Source organism: Stenella coeruleoalba (assembly GCF_951394435.1).
Source record: "Stenella coeruleoalba genome assembly, chromosome: 11".
Classification (NCBI taxonomy): Eukaryota; Metazoa; Chordata; class Mammalia; order Artiodactyla; family Delphinidae; genus Stenella; species Stenella coeruleoalba.
This window is the reverse complement of record NC_137157.1, coordinates 63,629,982-63,644,206: the sequence shown is the minus strand read 5'-3', so window position 1 is coordinate 63,644,206 and position 14,225 is coordinate 63,629,982. Positions and strand designations below refer to the sequence as shown.

The 14,225-nt window shown below is 59.9% G+C and overlaps 1 protein-coding gene across 1 annotated transcript in view; it reads right to left on the bottom strand.

Moving 5' to 3' along the window:
* KMT2D (lysine methyltransferase 2D) overlaps positions 1-14,225 on the bottom strand; it is a 37,759-nt gene that overhangs the window by 9,416 nt on the left and 14,118 nt on the right. Inside the window, exons 18-40 of the mRNA XM_079937510.1 lie at positions 14,095-14,204; positions 13,949-13,996; positions 13,061-13,282; positions 12,712-12,831; positions 12,517-12,621; positions 12,157-12,287; positions 11,925-12,072; positions 11,660-11,725; positions 11,371-11,481; positions 11,032-11,169; positions 10,843-10,927; positions 10,371-10,612; positions 10,199-10,272; positions 9,939-9,989; positions 7,997-9,808; positions 7,709-7,888; positions 7,494-7,630; positions 5,394-7,261; positions 3,740-3,863; positions 3,509-3,593; positions 3,333-3,399; positions 3,000-3,232; positions 134-2,899 (exon numbers count right to left, since the gene is read on the bottom strand). Coding sequence (XP_079793636.1) covers positions 134-2,899; positions 3,000-3,232; positions 3,333-3,399; positions 3,509-3,593; positions 3,740-3,863; positions 5,394-7,261; positions 7,494-7,630; positions 7,709-7,888; positions 7,997-9,808; positions 9,939-9,989; positions 10,199-10,272; positions 10,371-10,612; positions 10,843-10,927; positions 11,032-11,169; positions 11,371-11,481; positions 11,660-11,725; positions 11,925-12,072; positions 12,157-12,287; positions 12,517-12,621; positions 12,712-12,831; positions 13,061-13,282; positions 13,949-13,996; positions 14,095-14,204 — 8,923 coding nt within the window. The remainder of the gene's footprint in view (positions 1-133; positions 2,900-2,999; positions 3,233-3,332; positions 3,400-3,508; positions 3,594-3,739; positions 3,864-5,393; positions 7,262-7,493; positions 7,631-7,708; positions 7,889-7,996; positions 9,809-9,938; positions 9,990-10,198; positions 10,273-10,370; positions 10,613-10,842; positions 10,928-11,031; positions 11,170-11,370; positions 11,482-11,659; positions 11,726-11,924; positions 12,073-12,156; positions 12,288-12,516; positions 12,622-12,711; positions 12,832-13,060; positions 13,283-13,948; positions 13,997-14,094; positions 14,205-14,225) is intronic.

Genomic DNA, 14,225 nt, shown 5'->3' with positions numbered 1-14,225 from the left:
CTAAGCCAGATAAACCCACGGTGAAGGCCGCCGTCCCCCTGGGAGCCCTCACCTCATTCCACCCAGACCTGTTCACTCTGCCCCCGGGCTCCAGGCCCCGCACCGTCTGCTCCACTCCAGCTAGAGTACTCACCTCCTTGTTGCTGGGGGTACCCTGTAGTTTCTGCTCCAGCCCAGCCAGCTTGCTGTCAATGTGCCCGTTGATCTCAGCTCGCAGCCCCTCGGGCCCCCGCCCAGTGCTGAGTTGCACATTCTTTGCTCGTAGAAGCTTCTGCAAGAGCAGATGCCCGGCCTCTGAGCGAGGGCCTGCCAGCAGGAGGTGGTTGCTGGTACCTGGTGCCCCTATTGGCTCTCCGTTGGCCTCCCTCTTCACTGCCTGGGCTCCCAGGGCACATGGCTCTTCCCGAGGCTCCTGCTTGATGCTGAGATGGGGTGGCTCGGGTACCACCTGCCCATTCACCTGCTCCAGATGCCCAGGTACCAGGCTGCTTTGGTCCGGCTTCTGGGCTTCCGCTAGGTTGTCTGGGGGGTCCCAAGGTCCCAGCCCCTTGCCAAAGAAGGTATCTGCAAGCTGGGCAGCAGCAGGTGAGACTCTCCCAGGAGGCAGCTCCAAGGGTGGCCCCTGGGGTTTTGGGGTTCCTGGTTGGGTGGTAGGGAGCTGGGCCTCAGAGGGAAGCTGGGAGCTGGGGGAAGGTAACTGTGAGGAAGGTCTCTTTGGCTCTTGGGGGCTGGACGGTGGAGGCGTGGGAAGGACAGGGCCAAGGACTGGTCCTGTGGATAAGGCTCCTTGTGGGGCGGGGAGCCGGGGTGGGCCCTGAGGTCGAAGCCCTGCCCCCAGCTCCTGAAGAGGGCCTGTCTGGGATCCAGGGAAGCCCCCAAGTTGGGGTTGGCGGCCCAGGAGGCCCTGGAGGGGAGAAGGCTGGGTCCCAGGCTCCTGGTAGGGCAGGGCCTGGCGTACTGCCTGACTCTGCTGTAGCTGCCGCTGCATGAGGAGTGCCTGTAGCTGCTGCTGCTGCTGAGGACTCAAGTGCCGCAGCTGCGGGTTTTTGGCCAGGACTCCTTGAAGCTGTGCTCGAAGCTGACCCACTGTAGGCATGACCCCAGCCCCAGGCAGGCTCTGCCCAGGCTGGGGGACAGATCCTGGTTTGGCAGGCTGTGGCCCTGCATTATTTTGCATGGGCCGCTCTAGTCCAAGGGGCTGCTGGGAGCTCAGAAGGTTCTGGGTCATGGGTCCAGGCTGTTCCCCTAAGGAAACAGAGGATTGGGCCAGCACGTGGGGCATAGATGAGGCCTCAGAAGATGATCCACTGCCTGGTTGCCCGTGGCTTCCCACACCCGCTGTGTGGAGCAAGTTAACTTGCTGCTGCTGTTGTCCTGGGAGCCTCAGAGGTGGCTGCAGCTGCACAGAGGTGGGCTGAGGCTGGGCCTGGGGCTGGACAAGGAGGAGTTGTGAGTCCCCGGAGAGTGAGGGCTTTACCTCCCCTGGTTCAGTGGCCACTGACTCTGGTACAGTCCCTACTGCTAACGGCCCTCCCTGATGCGTGGAGGGCCCCTCAGTGGCCTCCGGAGGAAGAGCCGCCTCTACAATGTTTTGTTCCTTGCCCGTTAGGATGAGGGTTGGGCCCAGGGCTCCGGGGCTAGAAAAGTGTTGCAGAGGCTTGGCTGGCAGGCCAGGGCCGAGTGTCACTTGCTGCTGCTGCTGCTGCTGCTGCTGCTGCTGTTGCTGCTGCTGCTGCTGCTGCTGCTGTTGAGGGGACAGTAAAGTTCGACTCTGGCTCAAGAGGCCCATCTGCTGCTGCTGCTGTTGTAGCTGCTGCTGCTGCTGCTGCTGCTGCTGTTGTAGCTGCTGCTGCTGCTGCTGCTGCTGCTGCTGTAGCTGCTGCTGCTGCTGCTGTAGCTGCTGCTGCTGCAGCTGTTGCTGTTGCAAGGAGGCCATGGGCTGAGCACTCAGTTTGGGCTGCCCACTGTGTGGCATCAGACCCTGCTGAAGATGGGAAAGCCCCGCCATGGATCCCTGCTGTTGGTGCTGCTGCTGCTGCTGCTGCTGCTGCTGCTGCTGGGATGTGACCAGCCGGTGTCCCATAAGGCCCTGACCCTGCTGTGCCAGCTGGGGGGAACTTAGCACCCGGGGCTGGGTCAGGATCACCTGTCTGTGAGGGCCCTGGGGGCCCAGAGCTCCAGGGTGCTGTTGCTGCTGCTGCTGCTGCTGCAACACTGCCACCTGCGCAGGGCCCAGCATGCCCTGGGGCCCCTGGGGTGGCTGCGGGGACAGCTGCTGGACCAGGAGGCCCTGATGGCTGCTGGGAGGCAGAAGCCCTTGGGGCTTGGGACCCAGACCCTGGTTTGCCGGTACCCCTGGGCCCTGCTGCTGTTGCTGCTGGATTGCCACCTGTCCTAAGAGGTGCTGCTGCTGCTGTTGCAGTTTCTGGGCAAGCTGCAGGCGTTGCTGCTGTAGCTGCAGCTGCCTCTCCTGTAAAAGCCTCGAGTCAGGTCCTAGGCCTCGAAGAGCAAGGTTGCCAGGGAAAAAGCCCCCTGAGGGGCCGGCAAGGGCCCCAGCCCCACCAGAATGTTGCTGTTGCTGCTGCTGGGCCAGGGTGGTGTTGAGGAAGGGGCCACCAGGCTGTCCAGGTAGTGCCATGCCCCCGGGGGGCAGGCGAAGACCTGCAGCTTGCCCGCCGGGGGGCCCCTGCGGTGGCTGCAGCCCATGGCCAGGGAGCAGCTGACCAGGAAGCTTGGTGAGCAGCCGGGGACTCTGGGAAGGGCTAAGGGCCAATACAGCCGAGTGCTGCTGCTGCTGCTGCTGCTGCTGCTGCTGCTGCTGCTGCTGCTGCTGCTGCTGCTGCTGCTTATTCCGATATTCTGCCATGAGGTTAGTGTGCTCCTTCTGCTGCTTCCGGACCTAACACGGGAGGGTCAGGAAGGTCAGCCTGGAGCCTGCCCACCCATGCCACCCCTCTTCCCAGGCTCCCGGTTGCTAGGCCGAAGTCTGCCTTCCCCACCTGATCCAGCTGTTTCTGGATCTTGCTCTGTTGTTCTGTAACCAGCTTGAGCTTCTCAGCATCAGCCTCTGGGAACTCACGGCCGGCCTTTTTGGCAGTGCGCTGCTTGGCGCACAGAGCTTTCCGGGACTTGCGGTGCACCCCAATCTGCTCCTCTAGCACCTTCAGTTGCATCTGTAGGAGCTGCTGGGTATGGAACAGCCACTCCTCATACTGCCGCTGGTCAGCCTCATCTGGGAAAGGAAGCAGGCGGGTGTCAGGTGATCCAAGTCCCTCTTTCCCCACATACCCCAAGCCCCTTCCTTGCACTCTCCTCCCCAGCCCCATACTCACTGATCACTCCCTGGGCAAAAGTGGGTGGATTGGGACGAGGCTGGGAGGGGTCACCGGCACTCCGCTCCTGTGACGAGAGAGACAGCTAAAGGGTCACTGTTCTGTACCAGGCCCTAAGAAGGGTGGCCTGATGGCACAGGACCCAAGCTCCCACTCCCACCTGACCATTTATTTACCTGGCCACTCCCAGCTGCCACGTGGTTCTGCAGGTCACTGCCGGGCCCCCCTGAGAGTCTCTGGGCTAGCAGGGACACTTGCTGCCTGGAGTCCGCCAAAGCAAAGAGGATGTGTCGGTGATGGGGAAAGTTGAAGGGCAAAGAGGTGGGACAAGAAGGAAGCAGGATCAGGAAGAACAGGGGAAGGACTGGAAAAAGGAAGGGCCAACACTCCCACCCTGCAAGCCTTACCTGTTCATACCAGGTGCCACTCCAATGCTGCCCTGAGCCATCACCTTCTTGATGCCTTTCAAAGCAACCATCTTGGCCTTTGCAATAGGATCAATGATATCTTCTGCAGCAAATTTGTCCAGGTCTGGAGAGGGAGGAGCCAAGTGAGCTGGGCACTGAGGTCAATGCCCCATTCCATGTCTGCTGTTCCAACACCTTGACCTCACTAAGCCAACCAGAACAACGGCACGGCATGGTGGAAAGACCACCGGACTAGGAGCCCGGCAGCATAGGTGACTCAGTTCTATTATTCACAGAACATGTGGCTCCGTTTTTACGCGCACAGTGCTAGGAAAAAGTACTCAGTAAATATCTGTTGAGCCAATATATCAATGTCATTTCACCTCTTTGGGCCTCAGTTTACTCTTCTATTTTGTAGAGATCATGATTCCTTATTCTGCTCACCTCATAGAGCTACTGAGAGGATCAAATGTGACCAGAATACGAGTACACTTTATGACCTAGAAAGCATTCTTCAAAAGTAGTGTTCTTAGGGCAACTAAGCGCAGCCCAAGAACCCAAGATGTGGGCACTGTGCCAAAGCCCAACGCCAGAGCTGTTTTGGGCACAACACGCATCACCTACAGACCACTCTTCTGCCTGTCCAGGATGCTGGGCAGGAAAAGAGAAACCAGCAGCCACCAAAAACTTAAATCTTCCTGAAATCCTGTACATTATATATTTCTCCACTGCTCAGAGAGCTTAACTGACTCCCTACTTTTTTTTTCTTTTTTTGGCCCCGCCGTGCGGCATGTGGGGTCTTAGTTCCCCAATCAGGGATCGAACCCTCGCGCCCTGTATTGGAAGCACAGTCTTAACCACTGGACTGCCAGGGAAGTCCCCTGACCCCCTACTTTTAAGAGGACTAACCCAACCCCCTCTCCTGGTTATTTTGAGGCAGTAAAACAGTTAAGAGGATATGAGGGCCAGGGTTCAAATTCCAGTTCTGTTAGTTGTGTGACCTTGGGCAAGTTAACTTAACCTCTCTGCCTCAGTTTCCTTTTCTACACTCCAAGGTAATAATAGTACCTACTTAACGTGTTTGTTGTGATGATTAAATTACACAATGAATGTAAAGCGCTCAGCACAGTGTTTGGCATGGCAAACCACCATTATTCAATAGATGCTATTATAATTTGAGGTCTTCTTCAATCTGGGCCCTCTTCTTACCTCTCCATAGCTACGGTAGCGCCCCCTCACTTCCCTCCACAAAGCCGGCTCCAGGCTAACCATTGTCTCCACTCGTTGTCTCCAAATATACCCCATCGGCTTTCCTGCTGCTAAGTCTCACTAAGTCTTTTCACCAACCCGGTTGCTTTTTCTTGCACCACTCCTCTCCAAGTCCTAATCTTTGGGTCTCACCCCAGCTACAAAGCCTTTGCTAATCAGACGTCATGTGTCTGTTCCATTCATTCATTCCACATCTGAATGCCTGCTGTGCGCCGGGCACTATTCTCCCGTAAAAGCTACAGTGCTTCTGCTTACACCACTCGTATGGGATTTGGCCAAAGCTCTTTGTGTCCCATCCCCTTTAACTAGGGAGGATCTTGGGTCTGCAGCCTCAGTGAGCATTTAGTGGTAACGGCGATAAGCCAGCGCCCCCAGATGAGGTTACCTGTATCCGGGAAGAAGCTGTTAGCCAGCTGCTGCTGCATCGCCAGCTGCTGCGGTTTCATGCACATGGAAGGTGGCATACTACCCATGGGCTTCTGTGCCAGCACTGGCTGTGGGCTCTGCTGGGGCACCAAGCCTGCCTGTCCCCCATGCTGCCCACTTAGCATATGCCCTTGGTTGGACACCATGGTCATGGATGGGGCCAGGCGCTGCTGGAGGGCGTGAGCTGGTGGCTGGGTGGGCATCAGTGGCTGGGCCAAGCCCGGCTGTCGGGAACCTCCAAGTCCCAGGGCAAGCTGCTGCTGGGCGCCAGCCAAACTGGGAGAAGAGCCCTCATGTGGCAAAGACACAGCCTGGGCAGGGCCCGGGGTGGACAGTAGGGAATGCTGCTGTTGCTGCTGCTGCTGGGCAGGCTGCAGCTGTGCTGAGAGCTGCTGCTTCTTCTGCAGCTCCTTCTTCTCATGTTCCAACAGGTCCTCGATGAGCAGGGGCAACTCACTGGCTACCAGTGAGCTCTCCATCTTGTCCAGCTCATCCCCAGATGCATGTCCACCGGGCAAGGTCAGGGCCCCACTCTCTAGCTCAAACTTCTCCAGCAGGGAGGACCCTCCTGGGCCACTCAGTGGGCTGGGGGTCAGCAGGTGAGCTGGTGGTCCTCCTGTGGTCCCAAAGGGGACCTTCTCAGCTGGGTGTCCACTACTGGAAAAAGGTCCTGTGCCCATTCGAGTGTCCCGGCTGCCCACCACACTCTGTCCTGGCTTCAGCCCCAGGCCTAGGGAAGTGGTGGCTGGAGATGGCTCTACCTTGGGGGTGGTAATGGTAAACTGGCAAGGGGAAGGGTGGCGCCCACCCTCCTCCAACTTGGGCTTCACCTCGGGGAGCACTGACGCCAGACGGGGCTCAGAGGCATCAGCAGCGGGGGGAGGGCGCTCCTCAGGGCCCAAGGGTCCTGGCTCCACCCCCCGCAACAGAGCCTCCCGCTCAGCCTTTTCATTGGCCGACTCCACCAGCCTCAGATGCTCATTGAAGATGTCCTTCTTGTCCCCGGTGTCCAGCTCAGGGTCAGTGTAGGCCAACAGGTCAAACTCATCCCCGTTGAGCAGGTCGTCCAGGTGGGGATCATTGGTCTCCAGGTTTTCCAGGGTGCCCAGCTCATCATCTCCCTTGGCCACGTCCACACCCAGGCCCAGGTGAGCAAGCTCCTCATCATCCTCCAGGGCCTTGTGGGCATCAAAGTCGTCATCCAACTCAGGATCCTCACAGGGTAACTTCCCCGCTTCCAGGGCCAGAGGAGGGCGGCCAAGCTCAGCGCCTGAGGGGGGCCGGTTGACTAGCTCCAAGCCAGCAGGCGCGTTGGGACCCTTGGTATGGGGCGTTGGATGGAGGCCGTTGTTCAGTTCAGGGGCCGGCGGGGCTGAGGGTTTCTGAGGAGGAAGGCCTGACACTGCTAGGCCACGAAGCCCTTCAGGGGCCAGTCGGTGAGAATCCTCAGTTACAGGGAAAAAACGGGGTCTCTGAGGGGGGCCCTGACCAGGAAACGGAGGCACCCCCGGTCCGAGTCCTTTCTGTACATTGTGCCGCAACTCAATGAACTGGGCAGGACCAGCCGGACCAGGCACTGGCTCACCAGGGCCAGGCAGGCGGGTGGGAATTCCCGCCAAGGGGGAACCTATGGCTTGGCGGCCAAGTTCAGGCCCAGGAGTTGACGGAAAGCGTGTCGACATGGCAAGTCGCATGGAAGTTGCTGCTGTTGCCTGTTGTTGCTGCTGCTGCCACAGTTGCTGCTGCTGCTGCTGCTGCTGCTGCAAGGGCAGGGACCCAGGATACGGTGCTCGCTGATAGAAGGCTTGGGAGCCTCCCACCAATTGCCTGGAAGAATATGCAGTAGCCAGTGAGACAGAAGCAGGATGAAAAAGAGCTAGAACACGGGCTGCCCTAAGGAAGGAAGGATGGAGTTAATGCAGTGAGGGGGAAGGAATGGGGAAGCGAAGTTAAGTGATGCTGAAGAAGGATTAGAGAGACGGGAAAATCAGAGGCAGCACACAATGGAGGTACAATATGTTCCCTTGATTTTCCCCCAGGGCACCCCCTGGAGCCTCACCGGCTGTTCACATCCATAGAGGAAGGGGTGGCTGGTGGAGGTGGCCGGGAGAGTCGGTCATCACTGGGGAAAGCCCCTGGCCCCAGGATGGGGCCACCCAGCTTGCTTGGGGGCAGCCCCACAAGGCTGCTCTTGTCCTAGGAGAGATGAGGGTAGATGAAGGTGGGGGCCACCTTCAGCATCTTGGATCCACTACCCCTTGCCACTCTACCTACCTGGGTGCCGGCAAAGGGGGTCTGGCCTCGACCCAGCTGCTCAAAGGCAGGGCTACTAGGCTCAGCACCCCAGCTGCCCGGGGGCCCCACTGCTCCGGCAGCTGCCGCGGTTTCCTTCTCCTGCCGAAGGGTGTTGCGCTGGATCTGCTGCCGAATCAGCAGCTCCCGTAGTCGTTGGCGCTGCGCAGGGAACAGAGAAGAGGGGTGAGTCCATTCTACTCAAACCAAAGGGCTGGCACAGAAACAGAGGAGACGTGGAGGGTGCTCAGGTCCAGGATGTCGACTCACCTGTCGCTGCTTCTCCAGCTCGGTCTGACTGAGGCTGGACATGCCTGGGTCCTGGGTACCTGGAAGTTCAGGTGCCGCCAAAGAGCTGCCCATCCCAGCCCCTGGGTCTTCTCGCTTCTCAACTGGAGAGGTGATGCCTGCCCGCTGTGAGGCTCCATGGGACAGGTAGGGGAGGGATCCATCGGGTGCAGGTGGTGGAAGGACTGATGGGGGGCGTAGTGGGGACAGCCCATAGCCCTCTCCTGTGGACCCACTGCTGGGTCCCAGAGGGCTGCCCGATGGGTGGAAGTTCCCTGTGGCTACTGTGTAGTTTGTGCTTTGAGGCTTGCCCAAGGTAGGGCCGGGCCCAAAATGGCTGTTGATCCCATGGGGTGGAGGGAGACCAGGCTGAGGGACAGGGGGCTTTAGCGAAGGCTCCCCTACTGCCTGAGGGAAAGTGAAACGCATGGGAGAAGGGGTGCCTACAAATGCACCAGTCCCAGGGGACCGGGCAAAATTGGGGGGCTGCACACTTGGGACCTTGGCATGGAGCTCACCTGCCGGCCCTGAGGGCAGGGCTGCTGGGAAACCCCCAGCCCCCAACGGAGTGTGGGCTAGAGGCCCAGCCTTGAAGGCAACTTCAGGGGGCTGGGGGCGGGGCGGCTTATGCAGTGGGGCAAACGGGTCCCGGGACTGAGGGCGTGAGGGTGGGCGGGAATAAGGGTCAGGGGACTGGAAGCGAGGGGTAACAGGGGATGGGCAGAAAGCCTCAGCAGACAGAGGACGGGGTGTCAACGGGGACTGGGAGCTGGACTGGGACTGGGGACTGGCGGGCACTCGGGAGAAAGGGTCAGAGGGCAGTGAGCGAGGAGGCAGGGCACAGCAGCTCTCAGGGGGTGGGGGTGGGGGCCGAGGGGTCAACGGGGGTTGGGCATAGGGGTCAGGGTAGGGGCCAGGGCGAAAGATGTCCGAGTGGCTGGGAGGAGAAGGGGCCAAAGCCTGGGCAGGGGGCGGCTCCTGGGGCCTTAGGCCCAAGCCTGGGCTCTGGGGCTCTACCTGAGATGCCCGAGGGGTCAGGGGGGCTTTGAAGACATCGGGTGCCTTTAACTCCAGGCCACCCAGATGGGGGCCTGAGGAGGGTGAGTCAACAAAGCCCAGGTTTGGGGGCCCATAGCTGGGAGACGATGCCCCAAGCTCTTCCTTCTTCACCTCTAGGGCCTTCCGAGACTCCACGAAAGGCAGGGGCGACAGCAGAGGCTCAGAAGCCTTGCCTCCCCCTACCCCTGGGCTCTCAGGCACAGCCAGGTTGTCCAGTGAGGGGCAGCGGGGTTTGAGGAAGGGGTCAGGTGTGGAGGGCTGGTGTCGGGGGGTGCCAGGTGGGGTGGTGTGGAACTCCCCTGGCTGGCCGGTCCCAGGACGAGATGAGGCACCCAGCGTCGCGGGCTGCGCGGGGGCCCCGGTCGGACTAGGATAGGGAGGATAGGTGGGTGGTGCCGTGGGGAAGCGGGGCTCCAGAGCGTAGGCGGGGGCCAGTCCAAAGGGGTCCTGCGAAGGCACTTGGGCGGGCACCTGGGGTGGGAGCTTGAGGAAGAGCTCACCGGGCGAGTCGGGGCCGGGCACCGTGCCCGCCGGCGGCTTCAGAAACCCATCCGCAGAGGTAGACAAGCCGGCGGGGGGAGTGGGGCTGCCAATGAAAATGGTGGGGGCAGCAGCAGGAGGCGGGCTGCCCAGTGCCCCTGGCTGGGGGGGAATGCGGAGATGTAGGGCCGGTCGTTCAGTCTTACGGGCCATGTCGCCCACCTTGGTCTGCTTGTTGATCTGGCTCTCAGCCTGCTACAGGGGGAGACCAGGCACAGAGCAGTCAGTCAGGCTGCTGGAGGCAGGCCCTACGTCCCCCCCACCCTTAGAGAGCCCGCCCCACTACAGGCCTTGGACGGCACGGCCCAGCCTGGCCCCCACTCACCTTTTGCACCTTGTTGATGCGGTGAGCTGCCCGGTTATCTTTGGCCTTTTGCTGAGGAATAGAGGACACAACCTTAGGCTAGGACGCAATCTCACGCTGAGCCCCCAGCCCTCGCAATGTCACTCACACTGCCTACCCAGAAGCTGATCCCTACTGGCCCAGCTGCTTTGGGAGTGGGGAATGGAAAGAACTGAGGCGACCTTCCCAAAGTCACCCCACACCCTCAGTTCCCACGCTGACCCAGGCTCCCTCTGTCTCACCAGGTAGGGGGCTTTATCAGCAGCTGGAACTTTTCTCCAGAGCTTCATGATTTGTTTGCAGCGGCTAGACCAGTCTGGAGGGCAGACAGAATGTGTTAGAGGAGACCTGGCAGGTGACCCCCTGCACGTGCCATGTTACAGGTTGTCTCCCTTGCCCTCATCCCACGGGTACCTGGGTAATCTTGCTTGAGATTGGGAAAGTTAATGTTGGCATAGAGCACAGGTGAGATGGTAGAGAGCTGGCCCAACTCCTCGTCCTTCTCCCAGCGCTGAAGACTCCGCTGGTTGTAGGAGAGCCCGTCGCCCTCACCCTCTGTGGTGGGCGTGGTCGGGGTGGAGGGCGTGGTGCCCCCCGAGCCTGTCCAGGGGCTGTCTGGCTCACCGGGCTCCGGGCTAAAGAAGCCCCCGCGCTCCCTGGGGCGCAGGGGCGGAGAGTCACAGAGGGCAGGGACGCCAAGTCCCACCCCAGACAAACTGCCCAGAGTCCCCAGGCCACTGCCCTGCCCCAACAGAGGACAGTCACTAACAAAGGAGCAGAGGGAGGTGTTGCTACAGCAGCACCCAAGAGTCCAAGGTTCCCTCCCTTGGCATGGCCCCAGTTGGAAGGAAGAGACTGCCCACGGGGGTTAAGCATAAATACCAACCTAGAATCCAGGAATGGGGACTGGCAAAGGCCCGGGTAGGAGTCCATTGGGCTGCTGGAGGGGAGATTGCCCAAAGGGAGTCCACCTACAAGAGGCACAGGATCAGCGAAAGGAGTAAGTGGCCCATCCTGGAGGCAGGCTTGGCCACACCTGCCCACCCAGTTTTCAAACCACTCCTATCCAGATCACCTTGAAGAAAGGGCCTCTGTAGCGGTGTACGGCTGCCGTCGAGGCCAGGGGTTCCACAACCCAGATGTTGCTCTCGCTCAGAACCCAGAACATCCTTGAAAAGCTGCTGCAGGTCCTTGGATTCCATCTTGGGCAGTTCTGTGAGGGATCGATGAAGGATGCTGCTGAGGAAGACTGGGGAGTTGAAGGGACACCACAGGGCTACAAATGGTCACGGCCAGGGAAGGTGCCCACGACTCCCCACTAGAAAAGCTGTAGAGATGAGAGTCTCACAGGTAGGATGCTCTCCTTCTCCCACAGAGGACCCTTATAGGCAAGGAGTGTGGGTCACAGCCTCACCTTCTGTGGGAATCCTGTCTAAGTCAGAGCTAAGCATCCCTTCCCCCGGGGTGCCTGGCTTCTCAGGGTCACTAGGCACTGGGGATGCCTTTACGCCGCCATCCTCAGGTCCTGCAATTGCCAGGAGAAACCCATCAGCCAAGGCCAGTATGGAGGTACCACACTGGCCACCCTGAACCGCAGAAGGCATGGAACACTTTCCAGCCTCCATCCCTGACAGTGCTCAGCGGCAGAACAGACTGACATAAGCAAAACCAAGATGGCGCACAGTCCTCCCAGCAGCCCTCACCTGATGTGTCAGCCTTGCCCTCAGGACCACGGGATTCTTCATCTGCAACATCGGGACCATCATCTCCTATGAGCAACAGTCACCATTCCAATCAGAGATGCCCTACATGTGATGCCCCGAATAGGACCCCAGCTCCAAGGCCAGGGCCCTTGGCCCACCCTCAACTCCTGGAGACCAGCCCATTTCCCACTAAAATCTCTTACCAGCTTCTAAGCACAGAGCGAAATTGGACCCCTTCAGACCACCTTACCCCCACACGACTGACCTTTCTGTGAGGTCGGGAGCTCCTTCCTATCTGAGCCTCCATCCCCCTTGGCTTTTGGGGTTCCTAGTCCAAAGCTTGGCCGGCCCACCCCAACTGCAAAAAGGGCCTTCCGGCTCAGGTCCAGCAGCTCCTTCCCAAAGAAGGCTTCCTGTGGGAGGAATCAGGGAGAAACAGGCTTCTTCATGCCCTGCAGGACCGACACTGCCCTTGCCCCTCGGAGCCTAAGACCCACCTGCAGATAAGCAGGGAACATGTCCTCTAGTTTGCTCTTCTTGCGCCCTCGCCGCTGCTGCTTCTTCTTCTCATCCCCATCAGCTAAGCTCTGGTCCACAGAGCCCTCTGCAGGCAGGTCGGCAGGCAACACTGGGGACCGAATGGGAGGTGTCTGCCTCTCTGGGGACAGCGAGCATGCTGCTCCCAACTTGGCCTGGGGACGCCTTCTGCCTACTCTCTCCCCAGCGCCAGTAGTGGGCCCACTACTCCCCTGGCCCTCTGAGTGAACTCCCCTGCCCCAGGCCTCCCTGGCAGTGTCCCACAGGTCCTGTGATCCCCACCTTCTCCCAGGCCCCACTGGAGCCCTCACCCGTCTCACCCTCGTCGGGCTGCCCATCCCCACTCAACACCTCCGCCTGTGCAGCAGGCCCCTTTTTCACACGTGTGTGGGATTTCCGCTGTCGCACCATGAAACCACCGATGCCTATAAGGAGACAGAGCTGAGGCTGAGAAGCCGCTGGGGACCTGGTGAGCTGCCCCTCACCACCCCCACCTCTGCATCGCAGGGCCTCACCAGGCCGATAGGGTTTGCGTTTGCGTTTTTTGCTTTCCTCGGTCTCCTCTTTGCCAGGCTCTCCATCAGGGCTGACGGGGCCCTCTAGTTTAATTTCGCATTCCATGTGTTCCACACCACCTGTGTACGGGGACAGATGAGATGGAAGCAGGTCAGAGGCATGGACCCTTTTAACCCTGTCATCCTGCCACCTAAGAACAGAGCTGAGTGCCCTGCCACAGAGCCATCCGGGCAAGACCAACAGTGCCTTGAGGGTGACTGGGAGTGATAATGCAGCTCCTACCCAACATTCAACTCTCACAGGCATGCTCCCATTACTTTGGCACTCCCTGAGACTCCCCAGCCTGACCTTCACCCTTGAGCAGCTCATCAGTGTCCAGGTCTCCATCCTTCTTGTCATCAGGGCCAAGGGCATCAGAAGGCTCAGGACCCTCCAGCCCTGCCTCGCCTGGGAGGCCAAGCCGTCCTCGCCGCTGGCGCCGCTTGTGCAGGGGCGACATGGTCAGGTTACGCAGCACAGCCATGCCAGTTTCTGTCAGCCACACACCCTCGAAGCGGAAGTACTGGGGCTCTGCACAAGGGGGAAGAGCGTGTGACCCCTGATGGAGGCCCCAAGGAGCGCAGAACTCCAAGTTTCGGCCTAAGTCCCTAGCTGGGACAAAAGCAGCGAGAGAGAGACAGACTGAAGTCCAGACTGGGGTCTGAGGGCTGGAGAGGAGAGACCACCAGCGGGCGCCAGCTGAGGCCCGGGCGCTCCCTCAGGTAACCAGGGGGATCAGAGAGACCGCTCCTGCTGAAGCCGGACTTTGCTCAAGATTCACCCTCAGTTCACCCAATATATTCTCCAGTTGTCTGAGGCCAGGAGGGCCCCTCCTTGCCGAATGCCAGCTCACAGTGCCCCAGATGCCAGGAGCAGTGCCCACATCACGATGGAGGTGGGAGAGCCCCAGCTCCTTCCTTAAGGAGAAAGCTGTGTTCCGTGCTCTCTGGAGGTGAGATTCTAGCCGTACAAAGGCCGCGTTGCCTGGTGGAAGGAACTCTGTCTGGGAAACTGGATGCCTTGGTTCTCGTCATAACTTCACCACTGACCTATGGAGTGACCTTGGGCAGGCCACTCAACCCCCCTGGGTCTTAGTTTCCTTCTCCGAAAAATAACGAGATAAAGTTGGGGGGCTGGAGCTGGACTAAGTGCCTAAGGTCTCCTCTGGCTTTGGCATTCAGAATTTCTGTGACTCACCCGGCTCTTTCACCTTCATAGGCACCAGCTCTGGAGGCGCAACAGGCACTGTGGAGAGGACAAAGCAAGGCAGCTAGAGGCCCTGTCCCAAAGCAAGGCACCCCTGCCCGACCCCTCCTCCCCCCTCCCCCGCCCCTGGTACTCACCAGCAGGCTTTACCACGTAAGGCTGGCAAGAGACACAGTCAAAGCCCTCATCGGCCGCCTGCTCCACGTCATCCTCTGTGAAGAGGCTCTCGCAACCAGCATGCATCCACCTGGGAGAAGGGAGACAGGAG